A 26,228-nucleotide genomic window follows, 5' to 3' on the forward strand; every position below is an offset into this window, starting at 1 on the left:
CAGTCTAGCCATGTATGATGTTTTGCGCCAGGTGCAAGAGATAATTCACTCAAGTGGGTTAGTCTAGTTGTGAAAAGTTATAAGGTTATGGCATGCCAATTTGTGGTATAACATACTTGAGTTAATAGATTTATTTGAGAACTGCAAGAGTATTACAGTGTATTTCATGTTGTCTCAGCATTATGCTGACCATTCAGTCCTTCAGCAGAACTTGATATTGTGCACACTTATCAATTCTGATATCAATATCAAAAGTTGACTTGCTGTGGAAAATTATCTTCTACTTATCAATTGTGTACACTATTTAGGGAAGTAAGATTTGAGAATCTTGAAATTTGTTTTCAGATGTGTTATAACATATATAATATTCCACATTGATGATTCTGTAAGGGGCTTGATTGTGGTGCCAATGTTTATTTAATACATTATCTGGTAAATCAGTGTTAAAGCAATATATTTGGAGAAGATTTTTGTTTTAACAAATTTTATGGCTTATTCTAACAAGTCCATCCTTTGTTTTCTGGAATAATATTTTCTTACAGACCAGGATTCAGTGAGGCTTTTAGCTGTTGAGGGTTGTGCATCCCTTGGTAAACTGTTGGAACCCCAGGATTGTGTAACACATATTCTTCCAGTTATTATATCATTTTCTCAGGTGAAAAAATATTATCAGCCTTTTATATCTTTATTTTCATTCGAATGTTAATGCACCAAGCATCTTGAGACTCTTAATTTTTTCGTCCAAAATTAGGTTAATTAATTTGTCTCATTTCACTCTTACTAGATTAATTCATTTTTTGATTTATTTTTGCTTTTGATTTTTAGGATATAGGAGAGCATTCATCTGTAAGTAGAGTTAAAATTTATTCGAAGTTGCCTGTTCAGATTTGGGTTTAGGTTCAAGTTCGTGTTTGGGGATTCTGTTTGCCCATTCGATGTAAAAATCATATGTTTATATTTATAAAACCTAGAAGTATGAATTAAGATTAGAATATTAAATAGAATCATATAAACAACAAGAGTACCATAAACTTAAATGTCATTTAAATTTTGGAATTAAGATTAGAATATTAAATATAATCATATAAACAACAAGAGTACCATAAACTTAAATGTCATTTAAATTTTGCATGATAAATATTTTTGGTTCAAACTTCAATTTCAATATCAATATAAAAATATCGAAATCAAGCTCCAATGGACTCTCTAAATCATCATCCTTAATAACATCATCATCATCATTATCCACATTAGATGATATAAGAACATTAGATGAACCACAAGCAATGCCAGTGCCACTTGCACTAATAGTGTGCTCGCTTTTGTAGTCCTCAAATGTAAAACGCTGAGAGATTGAAGCTATTATGCAGGTAATTGGTAAAATAATGAATGAATTAAATGAATGATAAGATGGTCATTTATAGAGGTACAAAAGATAATGTCTCTATAAAGAAACAATTGTGAAATGGAAAGTTATAATATCTACATAAGTTACAACATTGACCATTAAATAAGAAATATTAAAGATATTATGAAGAGATCATTGTAATACCCTCCCTTAATGGTCAATCTATCAATGACATCAAATTTCCCCCTGAATCTTACAAACTTTTTCGAGCTCAGAGACTTAGTGAGAATATCTGCTGTCTGATATGTAGTGTGAACATATAGTAATTGAACTGAACCATCTTCAACTAGTTGCCGAATTAAATGAGAATGAAGGTCAGCATCCTTGGTTCTTTCACGGAATTCCTGACTCTTGGGCAGTTTGAGCACCCCTTGATTGTTACAGTAAAGGAGAGTAGGATCTATTTGAGACATCTGCATGTCTGAAAAGGATCCTTTGAAGCCAAACTGCATCACAAGCTGCCTTAACTGCTTCTCAATACTCAGCTTTTGCCAAGGATAGAGCCACCACCTAATATTTCTTGTTAGTCCATATGATTGCACCTGGTCCCAAATTGAAAACATTCCTAGATGTTAATTTTCTGTCATCAATGAACCTCCTAAATTTGAGTATGTAAAAACCTAAGTTGCCGGTTCAGATTCCGCTACAGATGCAGTTTCTAGATTTGGGTTCAAAATTCATCCGATTTTTTTTTTTGGGGTTGGGTTCGGATTCATTTTGGGTTTATCTGTACAAAGACATGTTTTTTTAAAATATGTATGTGGGTGACAGTATATATATGCAGCAACAAGCAAGTCCATACATCACTATGCTAATAGTAAATCAACATTGTAAAATACACCACCATATTCATGTTTCAGTTCATTAGGATATTAATTGCATCATTTAGCCATACATACAACATGATACACTTGCTTGGTCACATGCATGAGACATATTTGCATTTCAAGGGGACAATTTGAGAATGACCTGAATCTTACAAACTTTTTTGAGCTCAGAGACTTAGTGAGAATATCTGCTGTCTGATATGTAGTGTGAACATATAGTAATTGAACTGAACCGTCTTCAAGTAGTTGTCGAATGAAATGAGAATGAAGGTCAGCATCCTTGGTTCTTTCACGGAAGTCCTGACTCTTGGGCAGTTTGAGCACCCCTTGATTGTTACAGTAAAGGAGAGTAGGATCTATTTGAGACATCTGCATGTCTGAAAAGGATCCTTTGAAGCCAAACTGTGTCACAAGCTGCCTTAACTGCTTCTCAATACTCAGCTTTTGTCAAAGATAGAGCCACCACCTAATATTTCTTGTTAGTCCATGTGATCGCACCTGGTCCCAAATTGAGAACATTCCTAGATGTTAATTTTCTGTCATCAATGAACCTCCTAAATTTGAGTATGTAAAAACCTAAGTTGCCGGTTCAGATTCCGCTACAGATGCGGTTTCTAGATTTGGGTTCCAAATTCATCCGATTTTTTTTTTTGGGGGTTGGGTTCGGATTCATTTTGGGTTTATCTGTACAAAGACATGTTTTTTTAAAATATGTATGTGGGTGACAGTATATATATGCAGCAACAAGCAAGTCCATACATCACTATGCTAATAGTAAATCAACATAGTAAAATACACCACCATATTCATGTTTCAGTTCATTAGGATATTAATTGCATCATTTAGCCATACATACAGCATGATACACTTGCTTGGTCACATGCATGGGACATATTTGCATTTCAAGGGGACAATTTGAGAATGAAAGGAATTATCAAAAGATTAGTGCAATTATTTGAATTTATATTTTGTATTGATTATAGGATTTCTAACCATGCTAGATCAAAAGTTTGAGATTCAAATTTTATGCACTGGATTCAAAGATATCATATCTTTTTTATGGACATTCCTCTATAATTGTCAATTTGGATGTCACCTATTATCGATTTGGATTTCCTCTATAAGCAAGTTCTCATTTTCATTTGCAAATGCATAAATGACATATAAACCATCTTGTTGGGTCTTTTTAGTGGTCACTTTAGGGTTGGGGTGATCAAATAGACCAAATTAGGCAAAAATAAACACTTTAAAAAAGTCTAAAAAATGTTTTCAGACCAAATTCAGCCTAGGTTTGGCCAGTGGTTTCAAAATTCGCTGCAAATTCTGTCCAGGTTCCTCTGACAGAATTTGCAGCAAATTCTTAGTTCTGCAAGAGATTTCAGGGAGAATTTGACAAGGACCACAATTTGTACAGAGTTGAACCAGAGTTTCAGGGTTGCTGTAGAGAATCTGTTAACTTAGTGTAAAACCATTAAGTCTAGGATTGTGACTTTTGCCGTACAAAAGACCAAATTAGAAGTGCCCTTCACATAATGCATCACACGCTTTGTTTCTGCCCAATGATCAGCCTTGGGGGCTATCATGAAGTGTGAAATATAGCTTAATGCAGAACTGAGCAAGCCTAGTAGCAGTAAGGTAGATAAGACTGCAGTAAGGTAGATAAGGCTGCCCACTTTAACCTTTTCTCCATAAGTGTTGATGTAGGTTTGTAGTCTTGCATCCCAAATGTGTCCAGCAGACTGCAGGCATATGTAGATTGAAATAAGAAGATGTTACCTTCATTTTGCTAAACTTCAACGCGTAAGCAATAGTGAAGTTCAAAGTGTGTCATGTCAAAGGATTGGCACAAACTGTTTTAGATCCAATGATAATAAGGCCATCAACATAGACAAGAAGAACAAGAATATCATCACTAGTGTTTTTGACATACATATTAGAATCAGATTGACTCCTTTGAAAACTATTATTTGAAACAAACTTGTCAATTTTTATGTACCAAGCCTGAGGAGTTTGTTTCAGACCATAAAGTGTTGCACAACAAATGTTCTTTTCTAGCAACCTTGAAAATAGGTGTCTGCATTCTTCTTGCAACTCACTGTTGAGGAAGACATTTAGCTTCGTTTGATGGACTTCCCAACCAAATAGAGTTGTTAAGGAAAGGACAAGCCCTATGGTACTCATTTTTGCTATAGGAGCAAGGTCTCCTTGTAGTCAATGCCTTCTTTTAGGGAGAACCCCTAGCAACAAGACAAGCTTTGTATTGTTAAGGGTTCTGTTAGCTTTGTACACAACGTTTAGACCCATTTGCAGCTAATGGGCTTCTTCCTTGGAGTGAGATAAATAAGGCCCAAATGTTGTTCTTTAAAAGACTATGATGTTGGCTTCCAAAGCTTTGTACCACTTAGGAATCCCTTTAACCTTACTATATGTTTGAGGCTAAAAAATACTATGAATTTTTGACCCTGAGAGCAAAGTTGACTGTATTTTGCTGCTTCCTCTTGCATCTAGAAGATCTACCCTCAATGAGCTCATCAAGATGAAGATCATTGATGGTTTTAGCCCACATTTAAGCCGAAGAGTAGAAGAGCCAACATCAAATATAGGAGGAATAGTTGGAACATGTTCAATAGGAGAAGCACCATCCGAAGGAAATTCATGTAGTGCATCATCAAACTTAGAGTTTTCATCATCCTTCTTATCAGGTAAACCAAGTGGAAGATAAACACCCAAATCATTAGCCCTCAAAGATTGATTCCCAACATTTTGCACAGACAAGGAAAACTGAAGAACTCCTATTTCTTTATCAAAGACAACATCACGACCGAAGATAAGAAAATCAACTTCTACATTAATCAACCAGCAAGCCTTGTGGTTGTCACTGTACCCCATGAACATAAGTTTCCAACTCTTCGAATCCAACTTAGAGCAATTGGCATATGGAATCCAAACATATGCTAAAGGGCCAAAAACTCTTAGATGATTGATCCTTCAAACTTCCTTAGGAATTTTCCCCTTAACAACCTGTGTGGGAGGCCAATCAAGGAGATAGATTGCTGTGAATATTGCTTCTGTTCAAATTTTTTAAGAACATTCCCATGCTCCATCATTGACCTAAGCATTTCAGTTGTAGTGCAGTTTCAACGTTCAACAATGTCGTTATGTTGTTGAATGCAAGGTGTGTTTAATTGGCATTTGATGCCGTGTGTATCACAGAATGCAGAGAAAGCAGAAAAGCATAACTCCCCCCATCAACCGACCTAAGAGTGACTATAGGACAATTTGACTCATTTTCTACAAAGGCCTTAAATATTTGGAATGCCGTAAACACATTTGATTTCTATATAAGAAAGTACACCCACATTTTACGACTGAAATCATCAACAAAAGTCAAGAAATATCTGGCACAAGTGACATAAGATGCATTCATTGGAACACATTTATGCGAACCAACAACGATACCTTTTAGGCTCGCCATGAGTCACCATCCTTGAATGGTGTCTTGTGTTGCTTCACAACCTGACAAGCTCCGCAAACTTGGTGGCACTGAGTTTGAATCCCAGGTAAGCCAAGAACTAGATCCTCCCGAACAAGCTGAGCAAGATTGTGAATCTTCAAATGGCTATGTAGCTGATGAAAGATGATTTAGTTGCAAATGCATGCTCAAGAGAATCACCTGAATCCACAAGCCCTACAAATCACGATCCTCGATGCTAACAACCATAGTAGTGCTTGTCGCACAATCAATTATCAAACACGTGCGTGAATTGAAGACCACATCAAGCTGAGGAGAATGCCACATAACTTGGTTCACAAAGAGAAGATTCAATTCCGTAATAGGAACATATTGTATGAAAAATATGAGATTCCAACCTCTAGACTATATCTACACATTGCACTTGTCGACAACAATATACTTTTCTCCACAAAAAATGACCAAATCAGTGAAAGGTGAGAAGTCTGTGACCCATTCATGCCAATGAGTTAAGTGTCGATAACCACTAGATTCTATATGCCAAGTACAAGACTTCACATGATTTGGAGGGCTTTTCACCATGGAAGTATAAATTACATATTCTTTTTGCTCTGGGTGTTGTGTGATATTGACATTAGATCGAGACCTTCCTTGCTTCCACTATTTGGAAGCAAGCTGATCTCGATAGTCTTTTATCAAGTGACCAAATTTGTGGCAGTAGTTACACAATTCTTATCTTCTTTGAGCTATCTAGAGGTTAATTGGAGCCTTTTTGATGAGCAGAGTAAGATTTGCCTTTATCCTTGTGAAAGGATTTAGTTTGAGGGCTTGTTCTTGTTAATGTCTTCCCTAGAATAATGAACAATGATGAATAAAATGAAACCTAAGTTCAGAGACACAAGACATTTATTCTAGGAAAACCCTTCAACTTGAAGGGAAAACCCTAGCCACACCAGAAAAATACATCTTTTATTGATAATAATAAATGTTCAAGTACAATGCTTTTACTTGATGCGATACAACCATTACACTAAGTAATCACATATATAAATTAAGTGAGAGAGACTTCATATTACACTTGAAGGTTCTTCAATTTCCAAAAACAGGTCTCTTCATATTTCCAAACACATGCCTCTTTGTTTGACATGTCTCTACATATAATATTATCTTGAATATAATCATAAATATCTTTGTTTGTTGAAGATGACCGTAACGGTCATATTTCTATTTCATAAAATTAGAGACAAAGATCTCTATCGCAACTACAATCTTCAACACTCCTTAGCAAGAGAGAGATGTTTAGTATGGAAGACACACATAGCTACAACAAAGATGTCAATGATAAATCACATAAAACCTGTTATCTCAGTATAACATAATTTACCATGGTTACTTCATAAGCACATAAAATTAAAGTCATGGAGTTTTCACCATGTCTGCTCATAGAGGGTGGTCCACCATACCTACTCGTAGAGGGTGGAAGGAGGGTTTTCACCTTAGACTTTTACTAGAGAAGAATGCGTTTCCAGCATGCCTACTTCTAGAGGGTGATCCACCATACCCACTCGTAGAAGATGGAACAAGGGCTTTCACCTTAAACTTCTCCCAGAGAAGAATGCAATTCCAAGGGATTGCAACTTGGACAATACGTGTAAGGATGGTTGAGATTAACTGAGACCCCCTCTTAGCAGGGACAACTTTGATCGCTAAAATAATATAGTTGGTTCCAATTGTTTTACTATCACACAAGCTTTCAAAGGGATTGACATTTGCCTTTGTCACGTAACCTCCCTCGGAAGCTAAATATACTTCCTTTGAGTTTTCCAGTATCATCAATTCAATCCCATGGCTACATATGACATCCTCATCTTCATAAATCTCTCATCATTTCATCGATGCATCGTGCAACAGGGAGAGATCAATAATAATTCATAAGATAAATTTATCATTAAGAGACACATGAGATTAATGCTCAAGGAAAACACTATTCATAGTTTCATTAACAAAAATTTAAGATCAATACTTATCTCTTTGTAGTCAGATATATGATATAAAAATTGCTGCCTTTCAAAAACTTTCAACAAATAAGCATCCAACTCTTATCATACTGATGCAAGCATCACCTTTCATACACAATCTTTAAAGCCAATGACTCCAAACAGTTTGCCTGGTGTTCTTGGTCATAAGGCTGTATTTTTACTCACATCAAAAACAAACTCTAAATTTGAATTTATAGTCGAATTCAAAGTAGTAGACACATATGAAGGAACAACCAAATGTGGACCATTTGAATACAAGGGGGTTTATCAAAAGTAGTGCCTATCTTTATCCACTCCTCAAAATTGAATTTAAGACATTCCTTTTGTTCACCCTAGTGGGTAAAAGGAACTAGTGCATAGATACAGAACAAGGTATTCGATACAAGAAATGTAGAGAACTCAGAAGCAACTTATATATTCATTAATCATCGAACACAAGGTTACATTTGCAATGCACAACATGCCTTTTCTTATGAAGAAGGTACATTCATATCGTATCCGAGGGGGTGCAAGGTGAATTGTCGCACCTGTGTAACTGCCTCAGTTATGCCAAAATGCCTAACTACCAAAGTTTCTTGACAACATCATCCCCCCCAAAAAAGAAAGTCGTCTCCGAACGACATCCAAAAATGTTCAGGACAGAAACGCAAAATGGGAACGATACAATTACAAAACATGAAGTAAGAAGAAGAAGGCATAGAAAGCGTCCCTAGAGTTGGTTGTGATGCAGAAGATGGCAAGATCTTCCAAAGCTGGTATACTTGTTGGGTCCAAATATCCAAACTTTCCTGGATCTCGTAGTTTGCCTTGACTACTTACTTTAATATGAGGGCAACATCCTGCAGTTCAGCCTCCTTTTTGTCAGATGCTTCCTTGGCTTCGGCTAACTGGGTCCCTTCTATGAACTTCTCCTGTGTAACTGCTGCCACCTGTGTTTCTGCCAGACACTTCTCCTGTGTAACTACTGCCAATTGTGCCTCTACCAGACACTTCCTGCTAGCTTTGTCTCTACCAATCTCCTTACCTTGTGTGTTTGCCTCTAACTATGCTATAAGTGTTGCGTGCTCCTGTGCCCAAGTCGCTTGCTGAATGGCTAGCTGGGTAGCCATCTCCTCCCTAGATTGCTCTGCATATACCTTAGCTCTACCTAGCCTCCACTTCATGCCATGCCACAAACGCACCCTACACAATGTGCTTGCCTCTATCCACCACAACAATAAGATTGCCAATATATCTCTGAAGATCTTCGTCCAATGTATCATGTGCTGGCTCTTCCTCTTCTTCTGTCATTTGTACCCCAACCTCAACTAGTGCCTCACTTGGAAGGCATCCCTCCTGAGCGACGTTAATTACACCCTGTAGGGGTCATTTGTTCACCACCTCTGGTGCCCTCCAACTTCACTATCAGAACGCTTGGTGCTGCACTATCCAACCTCATCTTATCGGAATGGAGGTCCTTGCGTATGAGAGACTAGATAGAAGCACCTCAAGTTAGTGATACAATCTAAAACCATCACAACAAATAATCACTAGCACACCCCACTGTGGGGGTATGTGTCCCTTTCTCTGTGTGAAAGGCTCTTTGATCTGTTCAGCCATATCCACCAGGTCAACCAATAATGCTATATCAACTATTACTACAACATTCAACCCCACTATATCAAGTCTGACTTGGGATTTCTGTGACATGCTATCGCCTATCTCCTGAGTCTCCATCACCTCAACCATTTCAATCATCGCTTTGGATGGTGACTGGCGTGACTCTGTAACTCCTCCTAAAGTTATTTTAGGTGCTACTACTGGAGCTTCCTCCATGATAGGTGCTACTACTAGAGCTTCCTCCATGATAGGTAGTACCTCTTGGGGTCTCTCCATGGTCACTACAGGCTGAATCACTACTGGTGGAGTCATAATCACGAGGGCCTTAACTTGGCCAAATGTTGGAACGAGGATAGTACTGGCAACAGGTGTCAAGTGTGTCACGGAAGACAACATCTAGGCAACAGGTGTCAAGTGTGTCACGGAAGACAGCATCGGTCGTGCAAATAATGACTGGGACTCCAACACTACCTCCTCATCATGTCGACTGCTAGCTATGACACTCTTACTCTCAAAAGTATCCTGGTGGCAGCGATTAGTGTCCCTATGTTCCAAGCTTGGACCTAGTTCCTATCGAGCTCCTTTTTGTCTTGGTCCTACTTTTTGCTACCAGGCGTGTCTAAGTACTGCCCTCTCATAATAGGAGGATCACTAGGTGCCAATTGTCGTATCCGAATCTCTTTTGGCAGAAGGTTATGCAGTATTCGTTCCACCATGGCATCCAACAATAATCTTATGGCGTAATGTGGCATATAGAAAGTCCTATGCTGGAGATTCATAAACTCATACATCCGCTTTGCCAATCTGGTAGCCTAATCATACATCATGCTGCTTAGTAGGTGGTTCATCAAAGAGACCTGTGAAAGGAGATATTAGAGGCGCGGTTGGAACTTGTCAGTCGGCTATTTACGACATCCATGAGACACCTCCAATGGCCTTCTTGGATGAACGTCTTCTTGATTCCTTTGTTGTGGGACAACCTTTGAAGGGACTCCTCTGTAGTAGTGAGGTCCTCTTTGCAACCAAACTAATATGAAAATCTTTTTTCTCGTGGGTCATTTTTTGGGGCTTCAAATTAAGCTTGACCCCCTTTGTTGGCAACTTGAACACCCTTTGGAATTCTAGCGTTGTGAAGGAAATTGTTACCAAGTGGTTTATATATGTTACTATGCTCTTCTTTGAAAATTTGTCAGAGGATTCAGTTATCGCCCTCAACAGACCTTCAAAATCCTTAATAGAATAGATGGACACTTGAATAACCCATTGCACTTGTGCTCTCCGTAAGTTATCTTTGACAAGTAGATTATTTGGATTATTATCACTCTTAAACCACCATCTTCTACAACCCAAACCGTTCAGGACTTCAAAAGTGATGGTCTAGATCGTGACAAACTCTCTCTGAGAACTTGCTGATGCCATTCCAATTCCTTTTCCCAGTTTCCTGCATAATTGTTTCGCCCTTTGTTGTTGATGCAAGAAACGGTTAGGGCTTAGCCCTCCCTGTACGGTTGCAACCCCTTAGCTAGGTGCGCAACTCTTATCGTGTGCCTCTAAATTGATTTCATTCCTATGACGACTTTGCCTTGTGATTTCGTGCCTTCCCTTCTAATGCCATTTTAAACTTGACATCCAAATATTTCCTTCGTCTTGGTGTTTGCAACCCTCCAATGTTTGCTCACCCTTGCTTGATGAGATCCTCTTCGCTCACTGTTCTTCTCCGCTTGATGTAATGGCTTTCAATCACATGACTTTGGTTTTCCAACAATAGCCTCATAGTGATGCATATCACTTCATTCATTGGCTGTAATGAGGTTGTGAGCTTGCCTTGAATCTTCTTGCTGTGGTGCCTGTGTGCGATTTAATGTTCCCATGCACTAGTTACGGTGTCTCTCCAGTTTCCCCTCGAGTGTTTGTAATGGAGCTGCTTAAGTCGTATGGTGTTGTATTTATGTTTTCCGCCTATATGGTTGTAGGAGTCCAAACTTATAGTCCCTGTTGCTATCGTTTGGTATCGATTAACTACCCATGCGTAACCCTTGCTATGTGTGGAGAGTGTCGTGATCTTCAAATCTGTCAAGTGCTTTGGTGGTCGTAGGTTTTATTGCGAGTGTATTACAGTGAAATCCCTCATTTATTCATGTGTTGGCAAACTTGTGTGACTTACGACCTTGCAGTGCAATGCTTTGCTTCCTTTAGGATTTTAGTGGTCCCTACTGCCGTATGCCATCTGGTCACGGTGCTTTATGTGTTGGAAAACTTGTTTGCCGTACAACCTTGCGGTGGCATGCTTTGCTTCCTTTAGGATTTCAGTGGTCCCTACTGCCGTATGTCATTTTCATGGTGCTTTATGTGTGGCAATGACACATAAGGGCTTCGATTTGACTTTGACTTGCAACTTACTCTTCATGCACGGAGATATTGGCCATCCCATTGAGTTTGATCCCATACGACGTGGCAATGTTTCACATGGTAGTCAAGTTGTATATGGCCGTACGGCCATGCGAGTTCCTCGTGTTTGTGTTGTCAACCCTCCGAAATTAGTTTCTAGAGGCCGTACAGTGACTTCCGTGTGCCCATACAGTCTCTTTCTCTATTTATTTATATTTTTTTTCTATTTAAAAAAAATTGTTCCAAGTCTAAATCATTTAGACTTGTCGGGTCCTCATGTCTTTGATGTTAAATCTTTAACCTCAAACCATTAATTTGGTCCGTTATCTTGTGTCCATCGAGAGTCCACAACTTGATTGACCCATTATCACCAACATCTTGAATTTTGTATGGTCCCAACCATTTCAATGTGAACTTACCAGGTTAAATCTCGTTATAACCATTGTACTTGAGCATTGATTGTCCCGGTTGAAATCTTGTCTACTTCAAATGTTTATCGTGCCATGCTTTAACAATGAGTTTGTGCCACTTCTGTTGCCCATTGCACCATTTGTCTTTGCTCATCCAACTTGTTCAAATTTTATAACGTTTCCCAAAGGCTTTCTATATCGCCAAGTCTATTCTCGATTGCTATCCAGAGGCTCGGAACCACAAACTCTGCCAGAACTATCGCTTGTTGTCCGAACATGAATTGGAATGGCATTTGTCCAGTTGTCACCTTATAACTTGTTCGGTAAGCCCATATTGCTGATGACAACTTTTCTTCCTAGTTGACCTACTCTACCTTGCACGACTTGAAAATTATTGATACAAGAATCTTATTTGTTGCTTTGCTTGGCCATTAATTCACAGGTAGTACAAACTTGAGAGAGGGTAAGATTTTAAATTTAGTTGTAAGTAGTCGGGTGACATGATTTACAAAGTGACCTCCCCTATCACTAGTCAATTGGATAAGGATGCCATAACATGTGATGATTTGCTCGTAAATAAATTGTCATACTTATGGCCGAGTTGTCTGGTAATGCCCACGCTTCCACACATTTAGTGAGATACTCTGTTGCTACGACCACATACTGACATCTTCCAGTCCTGCTCACGTTTAGTGGTCCAACAAAGTCCAAGCCCCATTGTTCAAACAGTTCTTGGGCTTGGTGTGGGGTAAAGTGGCATACAATCTTGTTCTAGTGGTTTGCTCGCTCGTTGGCTAGTGTCAGAACTGATCACCCATGCCCTGGCAACACTATATAGTGTAGGCCACCATAGTCCTGCTAGGACTTTCTATGTTGTTGTGTCTTGTCCCATATGTCCCCTTGTTGGACCGTAATGTGCTTCCCAGAAGACATTGTGCACTTCCTCTTCCATCACGCACCTTTGTAGTACTTGGTCTGGGCCCATTTTGTATAGGAGTCCGTTAATCAATTGGAATGTTCTACTTTTAGCACAAGCTTTTGTTGCTCTCCTGCCGACATCTCCCTCAAAAATTGTGAAGTCGACATATATTCCCCAATACTTTTGTACCACTCAGGAAGGATGGCAATGCGAAATAGATGTGTATTAGGGAAGTCATCATTGTGTAATAACCCCCTATTGACATGCAACATCTATAAACATATGAAACATCCATTACTTTACATGTAAACAGATATATATTCTAACCATTACTTTGATTTCCTATAGCAATTAATAACAATATTAGATTTATTTATACTATTCAAATGATATATATTCAAAAGGAGACATTCAATCCTAATACATTGGTATATTAATATAAAATAATAATAGTCATTAAAAGATCAAATAATGAAATTATTGAATTAACTATAGAATAAATATTTATATGACTAAACATAATATATATATTCGCTACCCATAGACAAGGGGTCGCGAGGTGGCAGTTCCACCACATATTAATAGTCAAAGACATTGGAGGAATCAAGGGCAGGATGGAAGGTGGACACACAAAGTAAAAGGAAGGACAATGAAGGACGCCATTAGCATAGCCACTTGGGAAGGACTGCATTGCAATCACCCCAGAGTACGAACATTTAACAAAGGGTTGACGTGGAGTTGCAGACTTTAGACATTGCTGATGGGACATATAGTTTAATAAGGTCTCAAGTGAAGGCATTAGACCCTACCAATGGAATAGGATGGTATTACACGAAACCGGTGGGAATCATGTGTACACAAATATGTTGTGTTTTATTTCATTATTGTTATGTTAGTAAAGTAATGTTTTCTTATATTATTATCAAATCTACATTACATTGATATTAAGATGTCAAATACATGATTATATATATATATATATATATATATATATATATATAGTGATAAATAAACATATTGGCAAGGTACTCTAGGAATGGTATATCGAAATATAATTTAATTATTGGGTCTAATTATTGTCTTAACGAAATGATTAGGAGAATAATAGTGTCAACATAAGGACATCACACATCTCTATATAAATGGCTTTGTGCTAGTATAGGTGTTGGGGGATTGTCTCTATATAAATGGCTAGGTTGGAATTCACAAAAAATATCATAGTGCCAATGCATGAGATGTGTCCTCTCATATAAATGGCCTATGGTGCTAGTGTGAGAAGTAACTATACCCCATGTATAAATGGCTAAATGAGTAATGAATATTATAGTGCCAATGTAGGAAGTGAGATCCTCATATAAATAGCTATCGCGCTAGTGCGAGAGATGAGTAACCCTATATAAATGGCTAGATGAGAATGAGATGATGACCAAAATAAGGGGTAGAAGAATATATTTAAACTTGTTAATATTCAAATCTAACATTTATTTTTGCAGGTAATAATGTTCCAATCTAAACCTAATTAGTGGGGACATTACACATTGATACCTTCTGCCCGACTTAATTCAAGAGAGTTAGTCCGTGATGAGATGGCTCTTCCTCGGCCTTATGTCAATGGTGCAAGTAAATTCCTATAGTAGTAGCAACCATCTGTTTACCTTGCCTTGTATAATATGTTTGTTCACCAAGTACATCAATGCCTGGTGGTCCACGTCAAATGTGAATGGTGTGGCCAACAAGTAGTGTCTGAACTTTTGTATTGCGTATACCATTCCTAGGCCTTCTCGCTTCCCTGTGCTGTAGTTCTTCTTAGCCTTGTACAACAACATGCTTGCGAAATAGATAAGATGATCCAGGTCGTGATCGCTTGTTTGTGCAAGAGTTGCACCAATTGCAAAATTCAATGCATTTGCATACATGTGAAATTCTTTGTCCTTGTTTGGACATGCCAAGATCGGTGCTCCTAGCAATCGGGTCTTCAACTCCTTAAAAGAAGTCTCCTACACAGTACCCCAAAAATAGGGTTTTCCCTTTTCTTGTCAATTTGTCGAGAGGAAAGGAAACTTGGGCGATATTCTTTATGAATCGTCTGTAATAGCTGATATGCCCAAGGAAGGATTTAACTTTGCTCACGTCAGTCGGAGCCTCCATTTCAACTATCACGCGTACCTTATATGGATCTTTTTTTTCCTATCATGCACACGATGTGCCCCAACAGCTTGCCCCAAGGGACCATGAATCAACACCTCTTCGGGGTAATTGCTAGCTTGGCCCATTGACACCTTTCCATACACTCGCCCACTATTGCTAAATGAGTATCTTGCCCGTAGAAAATAAATCAATCGTCTAGAAATGCTAGAAAGTTCCCCACAGATCTTTTGTCAAAGATATGGAGAATTATTCTCTGGAAGGTTGATGGAGCGTTGCACAATCTGAAGGGCATCCGGTTATACGCGTAGACTTCGTCTTCTACCACGAATGTAGTTTTCATCATTTGCAATCGATATCTGGTTATAACCAGAAAACCTGTCCATAAATGAATACATTTTGTGCCTAGCAATCTCTTCTAATAATGTGTTTGTTAACAAGATCGAGGAGGGATCCTTTATAGTGATCATGTTCAAGCACTGAAAATCGACATAGATTCGGATTTGGTTTGCGTCCTTTTTTAATGATATTACAATGGGCGAGACCCATTAACTTGATTGGACCTTGAATATGATCCTTGCCTTGAGCATACTTTGGATCTCTTCACCCACCTTGGCAGCATAATTTTTATTCATTTTGTATGGTCTTTTCTGTACAGGTACGCTTCCCAGTACTAGAGGTATGTGGTGTACACATATGTCTAGCGGTATGCCCTTTAGATCCTTGTAAGTCCAAGCGGACTTATCTTTATATTTTGTGGAGATTTTAAATATTGTCGCTTCAAATACATGATCCCAATCATCACCAACCGATAGATTGCGCAGGTTCTTCGTGTCGCCTAGATTAGTAACCTGTATTGATGGTTCCTCATACTTGATTGGCCTTTGACATCAAATTTGTGAGGGAGACTTTCATTTACCCAAACTTCCCCTTTATATTCTCCGAATTCTAGCAGAAACACATCCTTCTCAACACCTTGGTCAAATTCCTCTACCACTAGCATATAGCTATGAAAAAGTTCATTGTCCTCCATTTGCAGCAATGGAAGAGTTAACTTACATCATCCTCACATTGAACTTACATCATCCCTTGAGCATTCTTCCAGTTCCAATATGCCCTTGTTGTTGGGCTCCATCTGGTTTCTTGCTTCCTCTGTCCTGCCATGCTCTATGTCTGACTCGCTCATCATTTGTGTACAAAGGTCAATAACGATCTTCTCTCTGCCACTTTCCATCGATAGGATATTCTTCTTCTAATTGTGATTTGCATTCACTGTCACTAGCCATCCTTTGTTGAGAATGGCGTCATACCCCTTCTTCAACTGGATCACGACAAAGTCCATGAGTGTCTTGAGGGGTTTTTTCCCTGCTGATCTGCACCAAGTAGGTTGAAGGTGGGGGGCCATAGGGTTGGGCTTCCCAACCTTTTTCCTTGTCTCCTTCGGCAAGATATTTACTCCCAACTCACCGTCAACTATGGTATCCATCAGAATAGTTCCTAGAATCTCCATGTCAACTGCAACTGGGTGTTGGCCATTGTTTATTACTAGTAGCATGGGGTCCATTGCCAACCCTCCTGGAACGTAGGTTTGTTGTGCTGGACTGGTTTAAGAAGTGGTACTTGGTTGTCTGGCACTGGTATTTGATAGTGCCATCTTTAGTTGAGGCACAGTTTGGAGGAGGTCTTGTATGTTGACTGGCACCTCTGTTTGTAACATTTGTCGCAGTATGTTGTTTTCAACCTCTGTTTGCTTGGAGGTACTTGCGGCCACATGTGTATCCTTCCTTCCTTTCATGGCCTTCTTGATTTCTTCTTTTGCTTCGCATACCCTTTGCTTCTCTGTACGGGGATCCGGGTACACGACTTGTTTTGCCTGTTTTGGATTGTACACGACTTGAGATACCCAAAAAAGAATATACAATTGGAGGAGAATAAACGCAACCATGACTCAAGATGACTCAAAGAGGCCAGTCTAAGTGTCAACACACATGCCATGACAAAAATAACAAAGAGTTTCCAGCATGAATACAACACATGCATGGTGCAAAGGCAGTGACATGGAAAATATTACCAAAATTAAATAATACACTGATGACAATAAGTCATCATAATTATGAAGCTAGAACAAATTGAAAAAACAAAATGAAACGACAAATATGAACGGTCTGTTATTAATTAAATTATATGCCAGAAAATGAATGTCGAAGAGAACTCACAATTCCAACATCACAAACTTATGATCACCGCTAGACATGATGAGGACTTTCGGCAATATCAAAGTGACACAAAGACCCACAGGCAGCAGACGTGACAAGTCATAAGCAAAGACTCTGGGTGTGTCAAGAAGAGACAAAGCCAGGTAGGAAGCACACAAGCTTAAAAAAGAAAGGCAGAAGAGCTGACAACGGGCATTATTTTGAGCACACAATGTCAGAGAAGCAAAACATAGGCAGATAACAAATGACTCTGAGACTGAACCGAAAACGAACTCATCAAAGGAGTACTCAAAGATAGTCATCATCCGCTGCTTCCACATATTATAATTTTTGTTGTTTAATTGCTGATTACCTTCTAACATTATGTTGGTCAAAGATGCCATCTGCACATTTTCCAATGTACAAAAAGTGAGAAACACTGAAGAGGCAACAAAAATAGAGTGTAGAACCAAGGTACAGATCCTCATGTACAAAGGCAAATTCAAGTACAGTAGGTTTAGCACAAATCTCGAGTTGCAGACACAAAAAATTATGACAAAGACCCAGATATCTTCTCAAAAAATCTTTATGGAATATGTAGGCTAAAAGTAAATTTGATTGAAAAATCAATGGATTTTTGGAAAACCCTAGTCGTCTTAAGAGAAGGTTTGCAAATACTAAGAAATTGAATCACTGGCCAAGAAAAAACCCTTGGATAATTGCTCTGCAAATCATGAAATACTGTGGGAATTGGAAACCAAAAGACCGGGGTATTTAGAAAAAATGCATGACAGATTTTCCCTCCAGAACTTGAAATATGTCTGCCTCTGCAGGGATACAAGCTAGAACTCATGTTGCAGCCTTATGAGAGCAGAAAATGATCATGGAAATGTCGTTTGTGCCAGAGTAGCAAGAATACAAGCTGTTATTTGTAGGAAAACAATCTAGAGAGAGTTGCAAGGAAAGATTGGAGCCATTTGCAGGTGATTTTGTAGAGAAAACACTTTTTTATACAACATGATAGATCCTTCAAACAGAGATAAAATCAATTGAGTTTCAGAAGAAAGCAACATGAAATTGTGTTTATCCTAGGTTGGCATTGCTGAAAAAATCTTTATTTGCAAAAATGGCTTTGAAAAACCAAAAAATCTTTATTTGCTTCCATATAGACCATTTTGGCTAATCATTATGTTAGAAAGTGCCTCTTTAAATTTCACAAGCCGACTCAAAATGATTGTGTTGGAGGCAAAATGGGTCTTCACAGCCTATATAGAAATGAAAGACAAAATGATTAAACTATAAGAACAAACAGTAAAAAATAATTTATTACAATTTAAAATTAAATAATGAAAATTAGAAAATGTAAAGTAAAACATTATATCATTTCTCTTACCATTTATAGCTCCAGTTTAGAAAATGATCTAAAATTTCTTTGAGACATGGGGTGTTTGATGTTGAAGATTTAGATTTCCTTGGCCTTTGCATACCTATCTTTGATTCATTTAATTTTATTTCCAATCTTTCGTTGTATAAAATTTGGCGAGTGAACTGCACAAGGTGTCCAAAAGATATGTTGATATCTTTCCTCAGCTGACTACCCAGTAGCTCCTACAATTCTTTTCTTTGTTTGTTATAACTTGAACAATGTTATGGTGTCCCATTGTCCTAATGAGAGAGATGAGAATTTCAGGAACAGACTGTCCATCTTTTACCTACCTCTCACAATGCATGACTTTCAAACACATTGCCCCTTCAAAACAGTGGACACACCTCTCTAAAATCCATGAATCCGTTATGGGCTCCAATGCATCTTCAACACGCTTAACCACTCTTCCCAACACAGTGCCACACACCTTCTCTTAACCTGGACCCTTGTACCCTTGTGGAGATCCATTAACTCTTTTCAACATCTCTTTTCAATATGTGAAGCAAACAACATTGAAAAACGACGCATTTGCATAAATACAGCTTGTTACGTGTTGGTCAACAATTTCTTGACTCACATTTTGAAATGCAGTTTCCAAGGGTCCCTTTGGTCTTTTGTGTATAGTGGATTGTTCACTTTCGACATCAGTTGTGCTAAAAAATGGGTGGTTTTCTACCGTAATAGCACAATTAGATGGGGGCTGCATTCTCTTTGATGTTTTTGGAACAGGCTGATTTAATCTAGGTACTCCTTGCTCATTTGCTTCTCTCTGCTCCATAATCTATTTTAACACTCTTTTGGTAGGTACACTATCTTTTCCAAGGCAATGTTTCAAACCTTCATAGTCATATATGATTTCTGAATGTCGCATATGATCATCATTGTATCATATTAATAATGGCGGAGATTATCATTAGATTCATTACATATTGAAATTTGAAATCCAAAAATATATAGTTTGATGCTAAATTGCTGATATGCAAGCAAAAAACTGAACTGTAAATAAAAATCAGAATCTATCTAGTATCTAGTATGATGATAATCCTATGTTTTAAATTAATTTTTGAGGCAGAGATGCACGGGAGACTCCTTTTTTTTGGTTTGGAGACGCGGGGACTTTCAGAGACTCCATCATGAAGTCTCTCTCTCTTTTCAAAGTCTCTGGAAAATTCTCTAGTCTTGGATATGTGTCTTCATCTCCAAGATGCGTCTCAGAGAGGGGGAGATGCGTCTCCTGGTAACACTGAATCTAACTAAAAAATACGAACTAGATAATTTTTTATCACATCCATTGCATTTCCAAATGTATCCCCCACCTCTTGGAACTGGCTGTGTCATATCAACATGTTTCCATAGAGGAGAATCTAGATCTGTTTTGAATTTTGGTTGTTGACTTGTGGAGGTGGAACTTGTTCAGAGTCTAATTTCTACTGGCAAGATTGTTTTGAATACATTTAATACAAAATAGATGAATGGATCAACTAAACAAATGATTTGTTTCATTTATGCAATACAAAATTGGAAAAAGAGAAAAAAACATCATCTCTTACAACAAATGGAGGGTTGCAATTGCTAGGAATGAGGGTGCAGCAAGTTAATATTCTCCCAGCCTGTAGGAACAAATTTTCTATTTGCAAAAGAAATGAGCAAAAATAGGGTTCTTTTGCTTGTTGAAGTGTTTGAATTGTCAGTTTTAGCTACTGAGGTGTTGAATTCAAACCAAATGTCAACAAAACATTAAAATCGCAAAATTTTGTGTTTCTGGGTGGCTGGGTATCTGGGTTTTCTTAGGCAAAACCTATCTGCGTTTGTGTGAACCCTGTTGACAACCAAAGGCAAACTGAACCTGGATTCAGCTGTTCTGGGAGAAAATATTTAATTTAGGTATAAGAGGTAAACTATGCAAATGATTTCTTCAGCCAGATTCTTCTGTCAGTTAATCTATTTGATATTTTGTGAATGCTATCATAAATACTGGCACTTGAATAGATTCATATTTTGATGTTTACTTCTATTTTCTAAAAATCTAAAAATGCATAATGTCATTTGTAATCATGTTAAAAGTCTCATTGATGACTTATAAACGAATAACTATCATAATATTTTTGTTGGGGATCAGATATGATTGGTGGTACAAATGTATGAAGTCAATCTATTGCTTCATTTCCCTTTCAATGACAGATTGCATCCTCAGCAATTCATTAACTTCATGACGTATTCTTGATTTCATTTGTCATAAAATCTACTTACCTACAAGGCTACAAGGTTACCCCAAGTTTCTGGGATGGGCAAGAGTGGAGATGAGTGGATGAGTTTTGGGGATGATATTTTTGTGGCCAATTTTGGCATGGCTATGGGACAGCAAAGGGAACAGATATATAACAGGAGGAAAAATTAAAATGTGTAAAGAAATTTAAAATATTGATATGAAACATAGGTAATGCATGCACTTATACATAATAGAATCTTAAAAATATAAGTATTAGCAGAACTCAAATTTGTGTTATTTTGAGAGTCAAAATTAAATTTTCTCCATAAGTCAAAAGTCAAAATCCACCGTCCCTGGGATGTTTTCAGGACAGGTATGCCTGAAAATAAACTGGGGACACTTCTTTGGGTAACATTGATCCCGTAATATGAATTGGGGAAGTTCTCTCACTCTAAATGTTGTTAATAAAAAGAAGACATTTAACAGAAACTTAAATACAACTTTACGTCACATGTAAGTTACATACATATTGAATCTTTAAAGTTTAAAGGCACAAGTAATTGTAACAGGAGCATATCTTCATGTTATTGGGGGGTTCATGGGTTAATGCTGTGCTGGAAACTAAAAATCTGTTTTAAATTTTTCCAATTGATTTTTTGGGACTGATAGTACAGTCAGATATTTTTTCATCTAAATTTAGATGCTATTTGTGTGGCTTTCCTCCATAGATTTGATTTGGCTAATAATGCATTTTACTTGTGCTCTTTATTGCTTATAGAATGGCCTTTCAGATATAAAGTGATTTAACTTCAAAATTTTGAAAACGATTCCCATTGTGTTCAAACTCTTAAGAAATATTATTCATCCATTATAATATTATTATTGGTTTAACAGGATAAGTCTTGGCGAGTTCGTTATATGGTGGCAAATCAATTGTATGAACTTTGTGAGGCAGTTGGCCCAGAGCCTACAAGGTAACTTATTTTTTGCTTTGATACAATGCATGCATATATTTGCTAGTACTTTTGCAATCTGTAAATTGAGAATTTGGGTCTTATCATTGATAATAAAGAATTTTAGTAAAATATTAAGGAATTTGACATCTGTTTTTGAAGATTCATGCTTTGTCCCATTTTGAGGAGTGCAGGCTGTCGTCTCTTCCTCCATATAAAGAGTGAAGTAGCAATCTATCTGGTACAAGGATTTCTAGAAGCTTCACAAGATCTGATGATTTAGAAACTGAACTTAAAATGGGAGGGGGAGAGAGATCAGACAGGAATAAAACCTGTCAAAGTTGTAGAGGGCATGTAGCTAATGGAAATTTCAAATTAGGTTACTTTGGAGCATCATGCTGCCTGTCTAACTCTGTATATGTTGGTTGGTTATGAATCACTTGGGCAGTATGTTCTGTACTTTTAGATATTATATTCATTTTTTAGATATCATTTAAAATTTTTGAAAAATAAGTGATTTGCATCCGCTGGTGATTCTGTTAGGGCTTACTATTCAAAAATATGAAAAAATAGTTATTATTTAAGATTTTTCTGGTCATAAGATTTACTGCTACGTGGTTTGAAAATCTGTTATTTGAATTTTGGGGCGCTTTGCTGGTGTTTGATTGTACTGGACTAGGGTGCTGGGTGCCATTTCTGCTTTATGCCAGAATTTCTCTACTGCTGCTGCTGCCTTTTGTTGGGTGCCATTCAAACTTAACTGCATTTGGCTGCTGTTGTGTTTTTCCCCTGTTCTGTGTCTTTGTCAAGTGGCAGCATATTTTTATTCTGACCTCTAGCTATGCATTAATTATTAGATTTTACAAGCTTATCTTTTTTTCCAGATTTTTTTGGGATCAATTAATGCAGGTTAAATAAGAGCCCACTCTTCAAATAAATAAGAGCCCACTCTTCAAATAACTAAAAAACATACAACAGAAAGGTGCAATAGTTAAACTAATGTCAAAGGAGCTACACTGCACAAAATGCATGGTTGAATTGATGCTATATACAATAGAACTTTAGAAAAACGCATAAAACAGGGACTAAAGATGAAGGCCTTATATCAAAACTACATAGCCATCCCTAACCTTTGATCTAATGACATATACCATATAAAAGAAACACAAAACAGGGCTTCAAGATGAATGACCTGTATTCGAACAAACGGACCTCTAGCTCTGAAAAGGCATCAAGAGGCACTACTAATTTTGCACAAAGAGAGTGGAGGGTCAGGGCGGGGAGGGAGAGGAGGGCGGCAGGATTAGGGGGTGGTAGTGGTAGTTAAAATTCAATTTCACAAAATCTTCCTTCGGTAGAATCCAGTTAAAATTACTTGCAGCTATAGATTCATAATTTATCAACAGCTAAAATTTTCCTTAGATTTAAATTTATTATTGTTAGTAAGTTATTTGTTTTATTCAACTTCAATTTCTATTTCATTTATTTTTTATATTCCAAATTTAAATTCTTTTTGCATATTCTGGTATCGTTGATCTTTTAATATAATTAGACTATTTCAATAGAACTCTAATTTTATTTTTCTAAATATAATTAGTATTAAATTTCAGGATTTTGATTTTTTATCTCTACGATTTTGAAATTATTAATAGTTAATAAAAAATTATGATTTAATGTTAAATAGTTTTTAACATTATACATTTTGTATTCAATTTAAAATTGATCATATTATTTTTTATTACATTTTAAATTTCAAGGTTTTTTAAAAATCTCACTTTAATTTTAGTTTCTATTGTTTGGACATTATTTAAGTAACAATGTTTAAAACTTTAAACTTTTCTATTGTTTCTTTATTATTTGAAATTTTTATTAGCTTTTTAAAATGAAAGATCTCATATTTGTTATTTATTGAATCTTTATTGGTGGAGACTAACTAAACTGTATTTCCAGACTGCTACACTAAACAGAGCAGTATTTAATTCTGTGTCTTAATTCTGATCTGAGTTACTTTAATTCTTTTATATTCTTTGTACTGATGAACAATGATTCTGATATGTGCAGAGCTCCCTTCAAACTGTACTGAGGCAACTCTGATTATGAATGCAAACCTTCAATCAGACTGTTCTAATACTGATTTGACTTGTTATATATGTGATTTCGTATTCCTTGCTGAGATCGATATTGCCAGTTGTAGTTGATATCAAACTGCAGTTTGGTGCACGGCATATAAGTATATCTTGAGGCATGGCCATGTAGGGGCATGACCCTACGTGGCTCATGCCACGTAGAGTCATGACCCTATGTGGACATGTCTCAACTATATCGTTTCAAAACTCACCCGATAGTCAATACTATTCGGTATTCTTTAAACAGAACTAACACACCCGATTATGACTTGATTGATATTAATTGTTTTGTAGACAGAAGTTGATTATATTATATATGTATTATATGTGAACATATTAAATCAACTTCCATAATTAGATTCTCATCAACATTAGCATATATTATTTTGCTTTAATTTATTATAATGCTAACATTCTCAACACTCCCTTTTTAACAAGAAGGGAGTTGAAGAAATTTACATACAAGATTAAACAACACCTTACGTGTGGTGGTGTCCGGCAAGATCCGGCCCAAAGAACCATAACAAATTGATTTTCATGATGTCCGGCAAAATCCGGCTTGAAGAACCATGATAACACTTTGCTCCAACACATTTTGGTGTTAGGAGATAGATCAATTATTGATAACGTCGTCACCTTACAATAGTGACCTTACATATATGAAGGATCGTCACCTTTGATAACAGAAGTTTGCAAATTATCTAATTTTCAATTATTCATGAATATATTAACTTACAAATGTATTTACAAATTTGTCATATGAAGTTTACCTTTGAAGTACTCTATTTTCAACCTTGCAAGAGGCTTGGTGAAAATGTCAGCATTTTGCTCATTAGTGCTGATATAAATCAGATTGATAACATTTTAGTCAACCATGCTCTTATGTAATAGTAAGGAGTCTCGATCTGCTTTGATCGATTGTGGAAGATAGGATTAGTAGAAAGTTTGATGCAGCTCTTCTTATCAGAATGAATCACTGTGGGACTTAGTTGCTTTCCAAAGAATCCAAATAATAGCTTTCTCAGCCATACTACTCCGTGAGCTCCCATGGAGGCTACTATATATTCAACTTTGGTGGAACTCAAGGCAACTGTTGGTTGTTCTCTACTCAGTGAGGATATCATTGCTGATCCAAGACTGAAGCAACACCCTGTAGTACTTTTGCAGTTTATGGAACAACCAACCCAATCAGAATCAGTATATCCTTCAAGTTTAATCTCAACATTTTTGTACTTCAAATTAAGACCAATAGTGCCATGTAGATATCTCAAGATATGATTAACAACCATCAAATGAATCTTGTTTGGTTCACATATGAAATGACTTAAAACATTGGTGGCATAGCAGATATCTAGCCTAGTATTTACTAGATACATAAGCGATCCAAAGATCTATCTGTAGAGAGTGGGGTCAATAGACTCTAAATTCACACCTTTTTTTTAGTTTGCGTAGATTTGTTTCCATTGAAGTTGCTAGAGATTTGCTGTCCATCATGCCAAATCTAGTCAAGATGTCATGGTGTACTTCCCTTGATTTATAAAGATATGATCTTTCTTTTGACATACTTCTAGACCCAAAAAATAGTGTAGTAGGCCTAGATCCTTCATTTCAAATTCAGATATAAGATCTTGTTTGCATCTTTCAATTAAGTGATCTTCATCTGTTATCAGTAGGTCATTAACATATAAAACAAGTATTAACATGTCACCATTAGATATTTTGAAATATATGTTAGGATCAACTTCATTTTTGGAGTATCCTAGTTTGGAGAAGTAGCTATCTATCCTTTCATACCAAGCTTGTGGTGCTTGTTTGAGGCCATAAAGAGCTTTCTTTAGTTTACATACATATAGAATCTTATCTTTTATAACAAAACCTTCAGGTTATTCGATATATACTTCTTCATTAATGACACCATTTAGAAATGCGGTCTTGACATCCATTTGATGTATCTTCCATCCTTTGGATGTTGCAATTGCAATAATTGTCCTTATTGAAGTGTATCGAGCAACTGGAGCAAAGGTTTCCTCATAATCAATACATTCCTTTTGGGAAAAACCTCGAGCAACAAATCTTGCTTTTTTTCAATACTGCCGTTTGAAGCATATTTGA

At 37.0% G+C, this 26,228-nt stretch overlaps 1 protein-coding gene across 1 annotated transcript in view; it reads left to right on the plus strand.

The window, feature by feature from the left end:
- The window catches only part of LOC149575635 (uncharacterized), an 86,571-nt gene that overhangs the window by 20,187 nt on the left and 40,156 nt on the right, over positions 1 to 26,228 (plus strand). The window contains exons 4-5 of the mRNA XM_089815401.1: positions 543 to 655; positions 21,932 to 22,011. Of these exons, the coding sequence (XP_089671527.1) occupies positions 543 to 655; positions 21,932 to 22,011 (193 nt within the window). The remainder of the gene's footprint in view (positions 1 to 542; positions 656 to 21,931; positions 22,012 to 26,228) is intronic.

This window comes from Cupressus sempervirens, chromosome 2, assembly GCF_028749045.1.
Source record: "Cupressus sempervirens isolate cs-2001-9-10 chromosome 2, ASM2874904v1, whole genome shotgun sequence".
NCBI classification, from domain to species: Eukaryota; Viridiplantae; Streptophyta; class Pinopsida; order Cupressales; family Cupressaceae; genus Cupressus; species Cupressus sempervirens.